At 48.7% G+C, this 14,258-nt stretch overlaps 5 protein-coding genes across 5 annotated transcripts; 2 read left to right on the top strand and 3 right to left on the bottom strand.

The window, feature by feature from the left end:
* Nucleotides 1-73: 73 nt before the first annotated feature.
* Nucleotides 74-3,851, bottom strand: ABOM_002006 (fungal specific transcription factor domain-containing protein; the record flags this gene model as incomplete). The annotated part of the gene is made up of 10 exons (XM_022529136.1): nt 74-145; nt 203-487; nt 546-705; nt 764-968; nt 1,038-1,174; nt 1,236-1,631; nt 1,693-1,985; nt 2,956-3,135; nt 3,196-3,424; nt 3,481-3,851. 10 exons carry the CDS (start codon nt 3,849-3,851, stop codon nt 74-76), a joined length of 2,328 nt encoding a protein of 775 aa, XP_022392382.1.
* Nucleotides 3,852-4,315: 464 nt separating this feature from the next.
* On the bottom strand, nt 4,316-6,444 carry ABOM_002005 (uncharacterized protein; the record flags this gene model as incomplete). Its single annotated transcript, XM_022529135.1, has 12 exons — nt 4,316-4,348; nt 4,403-4,456; nt 4,530-4,683; nt 4,738-4,854; nt 4,919-5,160; nt 5,218-5,466; nt 5,530-5,571; nt 5,624-5,699; nt 5,747-5,887; nt 5,949-6,048; nt 6,107-6,212; nt 6,268-6,444. 12 exons carry the CDS (start codon nt 6,442-6,444, stop codon nt 4,316-4,318), a joined length of 1,491 nt encoding a protein of 496 aa, XP_022392379.1.
* A 466-nt stretch (nt 6,445-6,910) lies between these two features.
* On the top strand, nt 6,911-8,422 carry ABOM_002004 (M20 family metallopeptidase; the record flags this gene model as incomplete). Its single annotated transcript, XM_022529134.1, has 5 exons — nt 6,911-7,033; nt 7,089-7,266; nt 7,325-7,901; nt 7,963-8,106; nt 8,173-8,422. 5 exons carry the CDS (start codon nt 6,911-6,913, stop codon nt 8,420-8,422), a joined length of 1,272 nt encoding a protein of 423 aa, XP_022392380.1.
* Nucleotides 8,423-10,789: 2,367 nt separating this feature from the next.
* On the top strand, nt 10,790-11,752 carry ABOM_002003 (oxidoreductase CipA-like protein; the record flags this gene model as incomplete). The annotated part of the gene is made up of 3 exons (XM_022529133.1): nt 10,790-10,822; nt 10,876-11,052; nt 11,132-11,752. The coding sequence occupies 3 exons, from the start codon at nt 10,790-10,792 to the stop codon at nt 11,750-11,752; spliced, it is 831 nt and encodes a 276-aa protein (XP_022392377.1).
* Nucleotides 11,753-12,181: 429 nt separating this feature from the next.
* On the bottom strand, nt 12,182-13,726 carry ABOM_002002 (putative phosphatidylglycerol specific phospholipase C; the record flags this gene model as incomplete). Its single annotated transcript, XM_022529132.1, has 3 exons — nt 12,182-12,982; nt 13,036-13,444; nt 13,542-13,726. The coding sequence occupies 3 exons, from the start codon at nt 13,724-13,726 to the stop codon at nt 12,182-12,184; spliced, it is 1,395 nt and encodes a 464-aa protein (XP_022392378.1).
* Nucleotides 13,727-14,258: the final 532 nt, after the last annotated feature.

The raw sequence follows: 14,258 nt of genomic DNA, 5'->3' as shown, positions 1-14,258 counted from the left end.
TGTTCGGAATCCTTGTCCATTTTACAGAATATACACCGCACATAACAAACCCACGCATTGTTATCGTGGCATTTTACTCCCCAGAATACATAAGAATATCTTCAATCGAAGGGTCGTCAAGAGAAAACTCCGATAAAGGCAGTCTCTATTCGAGTTTTTTCCAGGTTAGCGCCAGAACACTAGCATCCGGAGTGCTACTCACAGCATTGAGAAAGAAATCAGACCCATCATCAACATGGTCGTTAATATCCGCCTCAGTTGTATCTTTTCTCGGTTTGGCGGCCGTCATAGTGCGCTTTATCTCAGCGACTTGATCGAGGATGTGGCTGACTTCGTCTGCCTTTCCAGCCAGCTTGGCACCTTCAAACATATCCCTTGCTTGTGCGAGTATACGCATCACCCCTTCGAGATCGATGCAGTCATATGCAACACAGGTAGCACGAGATAGGAAGTTGATTGCCAGGCCTAGAGCGGAGCCGGAGTAGTCCTGTTCAATTTAAGTATGGGATATTTAGAATGTAGTATGTAGCCTAGGAACTACGTACGATCGAATAGTTCAGGTTGGCCTGGTAGTCAATTGAACGAAGAGCGCATTTGAGCAACGCTTTCCCAGCATCAACAGCCGCCCGTATGAATTGAACTCGAAGCGTGTCGTTTCGAGCACTATCTGGTTTAAGACCGTGGAGGACGAGCCCATTCAGGTGCCTGTACTGTTGCTCAGTATATAATCATTCCGCAATCACAACTTATGTTGCTCACTTACATCCGCGCAAAGTTGTAGGGAATCTCCATTCGATTGCGGTCCTGGGGCTTGGAAAATGTCTGGTAAATGGGATCCATCTCTTCATCATTTCGTCGAAACCATGCCTCCAGCTGTTTGTCATAGAGTTGGAGCTGCCTGCAGACATCCGATGCAATTGGCTGCTGCTGGATATTGTCTGAGATTATCAGGTCTTTTTTTGCCTGATCTGATACAATCAAATAGATGATGAGTTCATAATGTTAGCCAAGTCCAGATTAAAATGGATATTACATACTGAGGATGCCGTAGATCTCCAAATATGCCCCTATACGATAGTCCACGTTACGCCGATACGGCATCGACATCAAATGGCTTCCTAATCTCGTGTAGCGATCGCTCTCACTGACAAAGTACGTTTTGCTGGTATTGTGCCTGGAGTCCGAGCTGTCAGCTTCGCTACAGGTAAAACGAAGAAAAGAATCGAAAGGAGTACACAAGGTCAACACAGCAGAAGGACAGCCATGTCCTTGCTCTGTCAATAGAGTCTTCATCATGATCACTAGTCTTGTCTGCAAGACTCAAAGCCGTCTCGGGAAGTTGCATCTGGTAGCCAATTGATAGCACTAGTCCCAACAACCGGTAATTCTTGTGCCACACTGCCATTAACAATATACCCTTTAGTGTCTCGAGAGAAGGGACAGGTCCAAGCAATGTTTGCTGGATTAACGAGTAGGTTTCATTTAGGCATTGACGATACAGCCGAGGCGCAGATGCACGGGCACCGATCGTACACATGGCCGCCAAGAGGAGCGGATATCTCCGGGTGTCCTCGAATGAAGCCATTGTGTTATCGAAAAAGGCAATAATTTCACTGCAGTTGGCCCCGTAGCTATAGAATATCGCCGTCAGCCAATGATAAGATTGTGGTATACACGGGTATGAGCACATACAAGTCGAAGAGCATTCGACAATCCTCCAACGTCAAAACTCCTTTGTCGATGAGATCCTTTTTTTCATACTCTGGTTCGAATAGTCCGGGAGTTGATTCGGCTCGCATATCGGGACGGATGGCCTGATCCTCGCCCGAACGTGCAGTGAATCCAACTAACGTTCCAGTCACATCTTGCAAGCCAACATGACTAGATAACTGCTGCAGAGCCCCTCGGAATGATTGGAACGAGGAGCTTACCGCATCCTCCAGCTCTCTAATGCGCTCTTCCAGCGCTGCTGTACGATCATATTGCTGTGTGCTATTCGGAGTGTAAGCGTTCCGTAAAGTAGCCAGATTTGGGTACTAACCTGCTGGATGTGGCTTCTATCACTCCAGTGGCAGCTCGGGGACTCGGCTTAGAAGGGGCAAATTTACAATCCGAGCGACTGGATTTGCATCTACCTTCGTTTAGAGATCAACCTAGCCCAGGCTCATTGTCCACGCAGGTTTACCTTATACAAGACCCATCATTGAAACCGGTACACCGAACTCTGCGTGGTTGTGAGAAAGCTACCAAATGGCTCCTGTATATGGGATCCTCACTTCAGCTTCCTGCAGCGCGTACAAGCGACTAATGACCTGAGATTTACGGTGAGTATGGGGATCATTAAGATACCGAAGCACAGGCATACCGTGGGGGTATCGATGCTGAGGACATGGTTTCAAGAGGGGATAGCCTCGCCGCCGTTCGCTTGGGGATAAAGATCAAAGGCCGACGTCTTTGGGGGCTCATGAAACCGTGACCTTGTCCATCCAGGAGGTGGAGTGTCACTTGTAAGATCTTGGCTGAATAACTGCGGAGATCAATTTGTTTATCGCTCTCCCGTGCTTGGCATTTCAATCTGCCCGCTTGACTTCACCAAACTCCCATACATTAGTACATAGATGGACAGGTGGACACTGGCTATAGGTAGTAATGGGTGGTTATTAATAATTATGCATGGTTTAAGAAAATAAAGTCCACTCCTTGAGTTATATAATAGTTACTATATTTGTTTTCGCGATTAACTATCGGGTCAAACGGGGGGGACGACGCCCAGAAGGTATCGCGTTCTGGGGAGCGGATTTCATTGTTGAGATTGAAACTACAAAGCACCGAAACGAATGGGCCAACACATATGAAACCCTCCAAAGACCCATTGACTCGCAAAGACGTGACCGAACCCTGAAAACACCATAACTCAGGCACCCTCCATCCATGATTGACCCATTAAGTCCGTACCGCGCTTCTGGACGTATCACCAATGGGATTGCCCAGGAGCCACTGTGCAAAGGTTTTGAACCCAGCTGCATTCAAGAACGTAAAATCATAGGGGGTAGTGTGGCGCATTAACAGCTCCTGGCCATCAAAGTATGCCTCAATGACACGTGGGTGCTGTCGATTGAGTGAAAAGAGTAGAACCTGACATCATATCATAATCAGCTTTGTGTTAAAGTATGCCCAGAAGAAAGGCAGGGTTACCGGCGCAACCATATCATTGACAACCCCCCTCTGCTTCAGTTGGCCCAACATGATCCGGATGACGGTCAATATTTCCCCGCGAAGTAGATGACCATCATCGACATCAGTGTCGTGGTGCATGACGCATTTAATATGCGGCTTGGTGAACTTAGCAAGATGAAATATCAACAGTGTGCCAAATTCAGGCTCATACGAGCTGTATAGATTCCCAAAATTGTAATCGCCGATCCTGGAGACGCGATGAGTAAAGGAATCTTTGAAGAAAGGGTAGTACCGGGGGCTTACTGATGGCTTGACCACGTTTGTCGGATCTCTGGGAACTTGAGCATCAACCTGCGAACGTATGACTCAAGATAAATGTCGATTTGTCGCGCGTAATCTGTGGACAGAGTTAGTGTGCTAGTGACGTATTCTCTGTCGACATATTCTTGTGTCGGCTCTGGCATGTCTTGGGGGGTAAAAGAGGTGAAAAACTTTGGTGCGAGCGAGTCATCGGCGTCAAGGCTCAGACGTTGGGCTCGAATTCTGCACTGTTTCAGGATGTTTTGGTCCAAGGTATGGGTGCCCGTCTCTGCGAGGCCTTTGATGTCCCTTTCCATGAGGGTGGGTGCTTTACGGAGGTTGTACCGATCGCGAGGCTCAACGACGGGCTCCATGACCACGATTTATGTATGAATTGACAATCAGAAGGAAGAAAAGAAATACCGTAACAATGACCTTCCACTCAGGAAGAGATCAGGAGGAGACCTGCCGTCTTAAATGTTCGCAGCCAGCCCGAGCATACAGCATGGAGGGGTTGGCTACAGGTCGTTTTCGTGAGGGAACTTCGGAAATCTGCTGCAGTTGCCCCCGCGACCCGACATTATCAACTGGAAGTTTTGAAGACAGACCAGGATCATTTTGACAACGGAATTGTTTTCACTCCTAAAGTTCACATGACTCGTGCAAGAACGCAAGATATGGCTTTGGAATAGGCCGATACAAATAGGATTAAATGCCTGTTGAGCTACCACATACTTGCAATACGAAACCTGGAATGGCAAAGGTAAGCATCAAAAGACATCATCGCTTGACATGATAAATAATGAAAGCAGCAAATACTATGCAGAGGTACTAATTCCTAAACAACATAGCGGAAGGAAGAGTTCTCCATCTACATCAGATCTGTGTTAGCAATTGCTAATGGTTCATATAGAAACAGTCTTACATCGGTCAGATCAGTCAAGCCGGAGATACCATCAAGGTCGACTTCTATCGAGGACTGTGCTGCGTCTCGCTACATATTGTATCAGAAGTTAGCCACCCGCCGTGGACCTGATGGTTGGTCAGCTTACCCTTTTGTTCTTTAGCACGTACAACCTATGCAGTAGCATAAGAAGAACGAAATCCAGGGCCAGGCAAATAATCATGGCAATGAACCCGGACCGATAATGTGGTTCCTCTCTTTCAAAGAATAGCTGGGGCCCGATCAGATTGCCAATGCAGTACCTATACCATATTAGAAAACACGATAGTGATGGGGTTGTCCATGACCAATCATACGCAATGAAAAGAGCGGCGGTGACGACAGTCTTCTTCGTTCGTCCGGCGATGTTTGCTTGGATCAGGCCTAAGGAAAGGACATAGGTTGCACTAAACCCAATGGCAAGATAGTATCCGCTGGGTTGCCAGTCAGCAGTAACCCTTTGTGAGGGAATCCCGAAGATCTCGTGGGTAAACGCACAGAAGGCGACCAATCTTATTTTCCTCTGGAAGAGCGTACATAAGGCTCATTCCCAGGATAGCGACGACAAGACCACCGCACATAAGGATGATTCTGCAGTTTTTAATCGTTCCTGCAAGGAAGCCGGTAATGAGAAGGGCAAGAACCTGTGCTCCTCCGAAAGGCATTCCCAGGAGTGTAGTTCCAAGCTTTGAGTAACCGAACCCCTCGATAATGAGCGGTCCGAATGCACTGAGGCCTCCCTGTATAGATAGTTAGCTGCGTCTGGACAGCATGTCAATTGAAGATCCTTCGCATACATTAGGAATGTTGTTTGCAATGACAAAAAGTATCAAGATCCACACTTGAGGATCTATAAAAGCCTCGCGTGCTTGATAGAACTTGAACTCCTTATTGTCCAGACCGGTCTTGTTCTCTGCTACTCGCTTGATGGCAACATCCTTCTCTGCTGGAGATAACCACTTCGCTGCGGTAGGGCTTGGAGCAGCAAAGAGGAAGAAGGGCACGGCCCAGACAACTGTGACAGAGCCGAAAATCAAGAAGGGGAACTATATGTTTTGGAAGATCAGGTTTAGCGATCTGATATAAATGCAGAGGGCCTCTTGGCCTACCCTGTAAACCGGTATATCGCTCTTGATGTGCCCAATCCCGTACTGTAGGGTCATCAGTCATCTATTCCTTTTATATTTGTCTGGGAATACGGACAGCCACAATGCCCCCAACCACTTGAGCAATCCCGTTCATTGAGAACCAAATGCCGGTCCGAAGAGGTTGCTCGTTTCTATCACGATCAGTATCTACATATATCCAATCCAGGATGGACCACACCTTTTGTAGAACATTGATGTTAACTGTACAAAGCAGGGACTAACCCCACTTTCCAAGACACCTAGAAAGAAACGAACAGGCATCAAACTGGAGAAATTATCTGCAGCTGCCATGCAAAGAAGAATGGCCCCCCAAAGAAACCTAGCATCCGTCAGCGATGTCATGAATGATATTCAAATGTATCCAAGTGGCAATAACTCACATCAAAACCCCACAGGACCTTGTGATATGCATCTTTTGAAAGAGGACATTTATGGGAAATTCACCCACAAGATAACCCAAGTAGAATATTGTCGTTAGCCCTGTAGACTATTATTAGCCCGTCTTATCAAAAAGACAATGCTTAAGGAACATGAATACATGAATACTGGTCGCCCACTAGATGGGCCTCCTCTTTCATCCCCCACAGGGCAGCATATGAAATACATGTCTTATCCACGAATTGGATGAGGTACGTGCCCATAAGCTAAGTGAAATAACATCAGCACGGTCGCACCTGGCAGACATGATCCAATGATTACCCAGGGAAGAAGAAACCAGTCAATCTTGCGCAGCACAGTTCGGTTCTCTGCTTCAGTGTACGGGGCATCATCCGTTGTCCTATGCACCGTGCCCAGTGAAATGTCCGGCTGCTGTGGAGCAAGGTCGCATGCTTTAGTGTCAAGCGTGCCTGACTTCTCGGTGCCGATGTGCAACATCGTATCTCGCGTCGTATATTTCCGAACGAGGACCTTGGAAAGATTTGGTAGATTGATATAATATACAGTATTTATATCCCAGCAGTACCATCTGCCCGGGAGATAAGTCTATTCCCAAGGGGAGTTCCATGTTATATACACAACGACTACATTACGACTTGGCCAAGACGACGATAAACGAAAGGATATCATCTGCCCCCGCCACTGGTCAAGACAACCGTACGGTTAGACTGACAGGTTCTTGGCTGAAGTTAAAGAGACCAGAATGAGGAGATGGGGGTTATGATTATCTGCGTCGGCCGGGCCGATCTATACTGTCGGTCGGCCCGCCCGATCCGATCCGTCACTGGCTATCAAAGGGTGAATGATGCGTTCGAATAAGCATATAAAGAGCGATAAATATATCGATCTTTCCTTAGCACGGATCTTTGCTATTCCCGTGAACACCATATCATTCATTGCAATCATGGCAACCAATTCTATCAACCAACACTGTAGCGAGGACACTGGCATTCCGAAGCATGTTATCCAACTGGTCTCGGAGGCTATCGACTCGGCCTCGTCAGAGTTGCGTCGGCTAAATTTGGAGGTAAATTTCGTCAATCTCTCATATATTGTAAGCACCTATGGAATAACGGTCACAGATCTGGAATAATCCCGAGGTGCGGTTCAAAGAAGAGAAAGCCTGTCGGTTGCTAGCCAAATGGTTTGAGAGCCAAGGCTGGACTGTACAAACTGGAGTATACGGTATCTCCACGGCGTTTGAGGCACGCTTTTCCGTCACAGCCGGGGAAAGATCGGTCTGCTACAATGCCGAATACGGTGAGTCTGTCAATAGCTCATACACTCGTTCTCTGCTAACGAGGGAGCGTATTCGTAGATGCCCTTCCTCAACTTGGCCATGCCTGCGGTCACAACCTCATTGCCACATCAACGCTGGCATCAGCGGTCGGGGCTTCTACCGCCATGAAGGCATTGAAGATACCAGGAACATTGATCGTGATGGGTACGCCCGCTGAAGAGACCGGCGGAGGTAAATACATCATGGCAAACCATGGCGCGTGGAAGGACTGTAGCGTCGTCCTGATGACACATGCAATGCCGGACTTCTCGACTGCGAGGACTGTGACAAAGGCGTCATGGAAATTCAGAGCCAAGTTTTACGGAAAGGCGGCACACGCGGCAGCTGCGCCGTGGAATGGAAATAATGCCTGCGATGCCATTGTGATGGCATATAACGGTCTAGGGCTACTTCGTCAACAAATCCAGAAGACGGAAAGCATCCAATCAGTCATCCTTGAAGCTGGAAGGGCACCCAATATCATCCCTGACTACGCTGAAGGCAGCTTTTCTCTGCGTGCGTTTGACTCGAAGGCGTTGGAGCGTCTCCGAAGCCGCGTCATACCCATTTTCGATGGAGCTGCAGCGGCGACAGGCTGTACTGTTGAATTATTTTGGTGCGTCGATATGCATATTATACAGGCTATGTAATGCCTATATACTAATATATGCACTCAGGGATGCACTGTATGAAGACGTCGTGACCAACATGGTTCTAGCGAACCGCTATACCCACTACATGATCAATGATCTAGGCCTCACACCGGCAGATATTCTTCCTCCCTCAGACCTATCAGCCAAAGTGGACCAGAATGGTAGCTCGTATGTTGCAAGGCGGAACACAACTCCGAACTCGTTGCAAAAGGGGCTAACGTTGCAAATCTCTAGCGATTTCGGAAATTGTTCTTATATTCAGCCCGGTATCCAGACATTGTTCAGCATCAACGCGACGGATATGCCTCATACTCCGTCCTTCCAGAAAGCGGCAGGCACAGACTTCGCACATACAGAGTCACTGAGAGCTGGAAAGGCCAATGCTTTGGTAGGACTTGAGGTCCTGCTTGACGAGGGGTTCTACAAGGAAGTAAAAAGTGATTGGATAAGTGATATGAGGGAGCGAGGTCGTCTTCCCGAGTAAGAACGTTTGAAACTTCAATTTGCGGTCATCTCTCTCTTCAGATCTTCAAGGTATCGGTCTGATGTCCAGTTAGCCATACTTGAATTATACCTAGGACTATAATACATACTCCCAGTCATCCATCGCGTGCTCATGCATTGGAGCACTCTTTCTAAAGCACATACTGCTCTCCTAAAATCGAACTTCGGGCTACCTCTTAGTACACCCAGCAATATCCGAGCTGCCTTGTAGATAGAATGCACTACAAATACGGGCAACGCCTCTAAGTCAATCGGTGTGATTTGTGCCGCGAAGCTCTCGGATGCATTAACAAGTTCCTCAATTATGTCTTGCATAAGTCTGTACGACCCAGCGGTACAGGACGCCAAGCCTGGGGCCTTAAAGCTGCAGCCAAACTCTAGGATAGTCATCAAGGCGCTGGATTAACTCCATGTTAGTCTCCCCCGGATGCTGTAGGCGATGGGGTAGGCGATGGGGTTCGACAGTACCTGCGGGATATGGCAACTGGGCTGTAGCACAGACTATGTGGGATGGTGTATTCATCTTGTACAGTCCCTCTGAATGAGCTGAGTGTCTTTAAAATCTGTATAGCTTCATCATTGAAGAATTCCATGTGCTGAACTGGGTCGTGGACATGCGTGAGCACTTGTTCGAGTATGCGTGAAGCTTGAGCTAGTTTATTGAAATGGTACAGAGGTTTCGATGGTGTTAAAGCCAGGTCGAACGAGTCAGAGTCCTATCACAACGTTAGAAATCCGAATTGCACTTCCCAGTCGCAGTACTTGCGTCGTTCCCGCCGACGGCTCCCGACAGTAGAGGTTTCGGGATAATAGTTCCTTTATTACTCTCTAAGGAGACATATCTAATCACAGTTTCATGATCCAATCGTTAGCGTTCATTCAAAGGAATAGTAAAGCATGTGGAAGAGAGCGGGCTTCGGCAGGCCACAATGGAGGTACAGATCTGTGAGTAGTGCTTAACATGAGAACGGAGATGGGGCGGGGCCAACCTGTCTGTTATGACAATACCACGCCATGTAAATCGAGCCTCGTCCACTCTCTCTGAGGATTTGAACGTTTTTTCTAGCTGGGATTTCGATGCTTCATTCACCCCGAGGGCCACTGCTGCCCGAACATTTGCACCCATGGAAATATATGCTGCAGGGTACAAGCCGTGGCCCACTTCGAATATAGTGAGTAGTAGCCTGCACTGCAGCAGCTCCAATGAATTGATGTCAATCGCCTCTAATGATGCAATGTAGCCCTTCACTAGTATGTATAGGGAGCGCGTGCGGGGTGATATCTCATCATTGACTGGGCTCGCACCCAAAAGGGTCATGCAGAGCGTGAGCAAGCTGAGATCCGGACTCATATGAGTAAGGATGTGAGACAGACGGTCGTAAAATGGCGCTTCAGCTAGTATGGGAAACCATGGATGGATTGTCCGGAAGTATACCGCGGCTACCGATCGAATCCTACTTTCATCCCCAATGATGGTCAAGACTTGCGTTCTGATAGTATGAGATATGTTGATCGACGTAAGCTGAGCTATATCAGGCACTGGTAGCGAAATTGAGGATACATCCTCGGGAGAGTCTCCGGTTCCAACTATTCCATTTGGTTCCGTATAGCAGCAGACACGGTTGAGTCTTATTGGTGTTCAATTTAGTACAGATAGTAGTATATGTAAGCGGAACGGGCCATTTCCGCGAGGTGGGCTTACCTTTTACACAAAGAGCACACTGGAAGTAGCTTGTCACATTTACGCTTCTGCGTCCTGCAGCGTAGACAGACGCGATTCGCATGGCTGCTCATCGCGTATCGTGACGGTGCGGATGCAGGTGCGGATGAGTAGGGGCTCCGTCTCGGTATGGATTTAAGTACCCACTAGATTCTTGGTCATCAGCTCATAAAGGTCTCAGATGACCTACATTGTCGCCCCACTTGATGACTGCTAAGTACTATACTCCATTGTACTCCGTACGCGGTTATAAAATCAAAGTGGGTTACTAATTGCTCTCCGTTTGAGATCTATTGCACTAGTCCCATTCAAGTTTAGCGGTCCGCACCTGCATCCGCACCCATTTCATACTACTACTAGTACTAGTAGTATCGGAATCCTAGGGTTGAGAGAATTATGTACAGGGTCCTTTCTCTACGCACGGTAGAATCTTCGAGCGATGTATAGCGTAAGCAGTAGTAATACTAATAATCAGGTAGTGGCAGCTAGGAAATGGCATTATATAAAGTCTGTCGCCCACCACACTCTGCACTTCCCAAGAATCACATCTAACACCATCCCGAGTGCACTGCATAACCTCATCATCTCCCAATCAAGCTCTTGATATTTTAGTCAGATCTTCCAACCATGTCTGCGATTCGAAGCGTTGCAATTGCCGGTGTAAGTTCCCACCCCTTCGAACCAGTATCACACCTAAGTTCTAACAAGCAAAGGCCTCCGGTGACCTCGGCACCCCAGTCCTAAACGCGCTCATCGAATCCAACAAGTTCAACATCACCGTTCTGACCAGACACTCCTCCAAAGCACGATTCCCCGATACTGTCCGGGTGATCCCCGTCGACTACAACTCCATCCCGGAGCTCACCGCCGCTCTGAACGGCCAAGACGCCGTCATCTCCACCTAACAACCGCCGCCATGGACGTCCAGCACGTCCTAATTGACGCTTCGATCGCCGCGGGCGTTAAAAGATTCATCCCCTCCGAATTCAGCGCCGATGTGGGCAATCCCAAGGCTCCACATTGCCCATCTACCAGTCCAAGATCGCCGTCCACAAGGCTCTCCAAGCGAAAGCGGCAGAGAACCCTGCGTTCACGTACACTTTGGTCCGCCATGGACCCTTCCTTGACTGGGGCCTTAGGGCCGGGTTCTTTGTTGATTTCAGGACTGACATACCTCCCTTCTATGATGGTGGTGACCGGCCATTTAGTACAACTACTCTAGCCACGATCGCGAAGGCGGTGGTCGGAGTCCTGACGCATTTCGACGAGACGAAGAATCGACCCGTCTATGTGCATGATCTAGTCACCACTCAGCGCCAGGTCTATACTATCATCCAGAAACTAGCTCCCGAGCGGAAGTGGAATCCAGTGGACGTTAGTACGGCCGAGCTGGAGGCTAAGGCGCGGGAGGAGTGGGCGAAGGGGAACACGGATTTACCGTCTATTGTCGGTCTTTTGTGTCGGGCAGTGTTTGCGGAGGGATATGGTGGGGAGTTTAAGAAGGTCGATAATGAGCTTCTTGGGCTGGGGTTCAAGACGGAGGCTGATCTTGAGGAGGTGGTGAAGGCGGTTTTGGGTGATTCGCTGTGATGGAAGCATAGAGTAATCTAATTTCCTCTGGTTAGGGGTAGTGGGTTGGGGTCTGCTTCGTAGTGAGTTTGGTGGCTGAGATTTGCAATTTGACCAAGCTTTAATGGAACAGATAAGGCTTTGAATCCAGAGGCTGGCTTTGTATGAGTGTAGCTCCCTAGTAAGCTATCTGAGCGCAGTCATGGTAAACCTAGGGCTCTTCTATGCGTTAAACATGCGACAGATCATTTTCTTTTTAGATATCATTTCAATATCAACGTCTTTCATTAATGAATATACAATATAGAAATAACCCAGCTATATCTTATCATCATCGTGATCGCTCTAGGCGTAGCTATAAGCAAACAATGTTCTATAACATCTAATCGTTCACTGGAGTCCGAACGTTCATCATCACTTTTAATTCCATCTCACTTCAGGCATGGAGACTTATATCGAAAAGGTATGGGGAGTCTTGAGAGCAATAGGAGCATCCTCACGCAAAGTCTTGCCGATCAGGTGATCAAAAGAGGGAGAGTGGGCGACACGAGGGGTGAAGTCCTCGATATCCCAGAGATATCCGAGAGTCTTGAGGACGGAGGTAGCACTGTAAGGAGCGGGCTTGCCTGTGACGGGGTCCGTTCCGTACTGTTCAATATATCCCTTCTTACTGTAAGGGGAGATAACCCAGGTCGGCATGCGGCCGCCCAGACGGTCGAAGTGAAGAGTGTACCTCTGGCCGTTCTTTGCAGTCTCCGTGTAGGTCAGGTTATCCGGGCGGACGGCGAGCGGGGGAGCGACGTGGTCGTAGAAGCCACCAGTCTCGTCGTAGGTAATGAAGAGCAGGGTCTTGTCCCATTGGGGGCCCTGGCGGATGGCGTCGTAGATCTGCTTGACGAAGACCTCACCGTAGGAGACGTTGCCGGTGGGGTGCATGGAGTTCGTGTTGGTGCCGCAGCAGGAGGGGTTAATGTAAGAGAATTTGGGCAGGACACCCAAGTAGGCGTCTTGGAAGAAGTTTTCGACAGGCACCACGTTGGACCGGGAGGTCTGGTTGACGTAGGTGAAGAAGAGGGAATCCGGCTCGAATTCTCCGTTGGTGCCATCGTAGTTGAGCCAGGACACGCCCTTCTCGTTAGCGGCCTCAAAGATGGACTTAGAAGCGATGCCATAGTTCAGGAAGTCATCATCATTCTTGCCATGTCCAGCAGAGGTTCCTGCCAGAGCGCACAGGCGGTTCGGGTTGGTGGGCTTTTGAATGGGTTAGTGAAATTCAAAAAATTATATAAATTCATCATACTTACTCCTGGAACACACGAGAACCAGCTGTTGAAAGTCGTGAACTCATCCACAAGGTCTACAAGCGTCGGAACCTCCTCCTCCGTGTAGTATCCCATTACTTGGCGTGTCGCCTCTTCTGGGGCCAGCTTGGGGTAGTCGTTGAGCTGTGCGTTGAGGAAGCCGGACTGGTCGGCGACGACCTTGCCACTAGCAATTGCACCATTGTTTGGGGTGTAAGTCCCGTAGAACTCCAAGTTATTACCCGTCACGGAGTGGTCGGGGTCATTGAACACGGAATCGTAGTCCTTGGCATGAGTACAGTACTTTCCAGAGGATGGGTCGCTCGCATTCTTGTAGTTGCAGAAAGGTCCGTTGTTGATCGGGTTATCGAGTCCTTGGCGGCGCACGCCTCCTAGGATGTTGTCGAAGGATCTGAGCCAGATGTTAGTGCTTGTCTTCACATGCAACTGGCTGGAAATGAGGAGGGAATTGTTCGTTCAACATATGACCATCACAAGGGCACACAAACCTGTTCTCGAGAATAAGCCAGACAATGTTCTCGACCTTGTCCTTCAGGTTCTCAATAGATTCCTTAGAACCAGGCTTGTATCCGAAAGGAGCCTCTCGCACGCTCGTATACTCGGACGTGACAGGACTAGCAAGACCCAGAGAGGCCAAGAGGCCGAGACCAGTAAGCAGGGCGGCGGACTTCATGATTGCTCTCCGATTTCTCCGATTGAGGTCGTGTGCTTGAACAAATGCTACTTGCTAAGGAATTTTAGCCCGGCCAGGGCGAGGCTTATATATCCCACCGGAGGAGCTATATTTTTATCCCATTCGGATGCCACGTGCGCTGTGCGTCGGGTTGAAGCGCATATCTGTCGAGGCACGAGTGACTTCGGCTTCATACCGACCAAGGGCAGCCTATCACCATCCATCTTTACAAAGCGTCATTTGTGGAAGCCACCGGAGACGGGATGACAGCCCTATCGACAAAGAAAACGATATGAAGTGGAGGCCACATGGGTGGGGTTTTCACTTGACAGCCTTGGTCACGAATAGAGCGTGATGCGGGATGGGAATGGGATTGGACAAGCAATGGCTAAGCTACTAGAGTGGAGAGAAGCACTAAACTAAGACATGGGGCAGCCTACGCTAAGGCGAGGAACGTGAGCTTAGCATCCCAGTTCAATCCCTTATTATCGGTCCCCAAGGGGTCATTATCCTGCAAGGGATTGCCTTAACG

The sequence above is a fragment of the Aspergillus bombycis genome (assembly GCF_001792695.1).
Source record: "Aspergillus bombycis strain NRRL26010 chromosome Unknown contig00014, whole genome shotgun sequence".
Taxonomy (NCBI): domain Eukaryota; kingdom Fungi; phylum Ascomycota; class Eurotiomycetes; order Eurotiales; family Aspergillaceae; genus Aspergillus; species Aspergillus bombycis.
The sequence above is the reverse complement of the archived record's forward strand: the minus strand, read 5'-3'. Positions and strand labels throughout refer to the sequence as shown.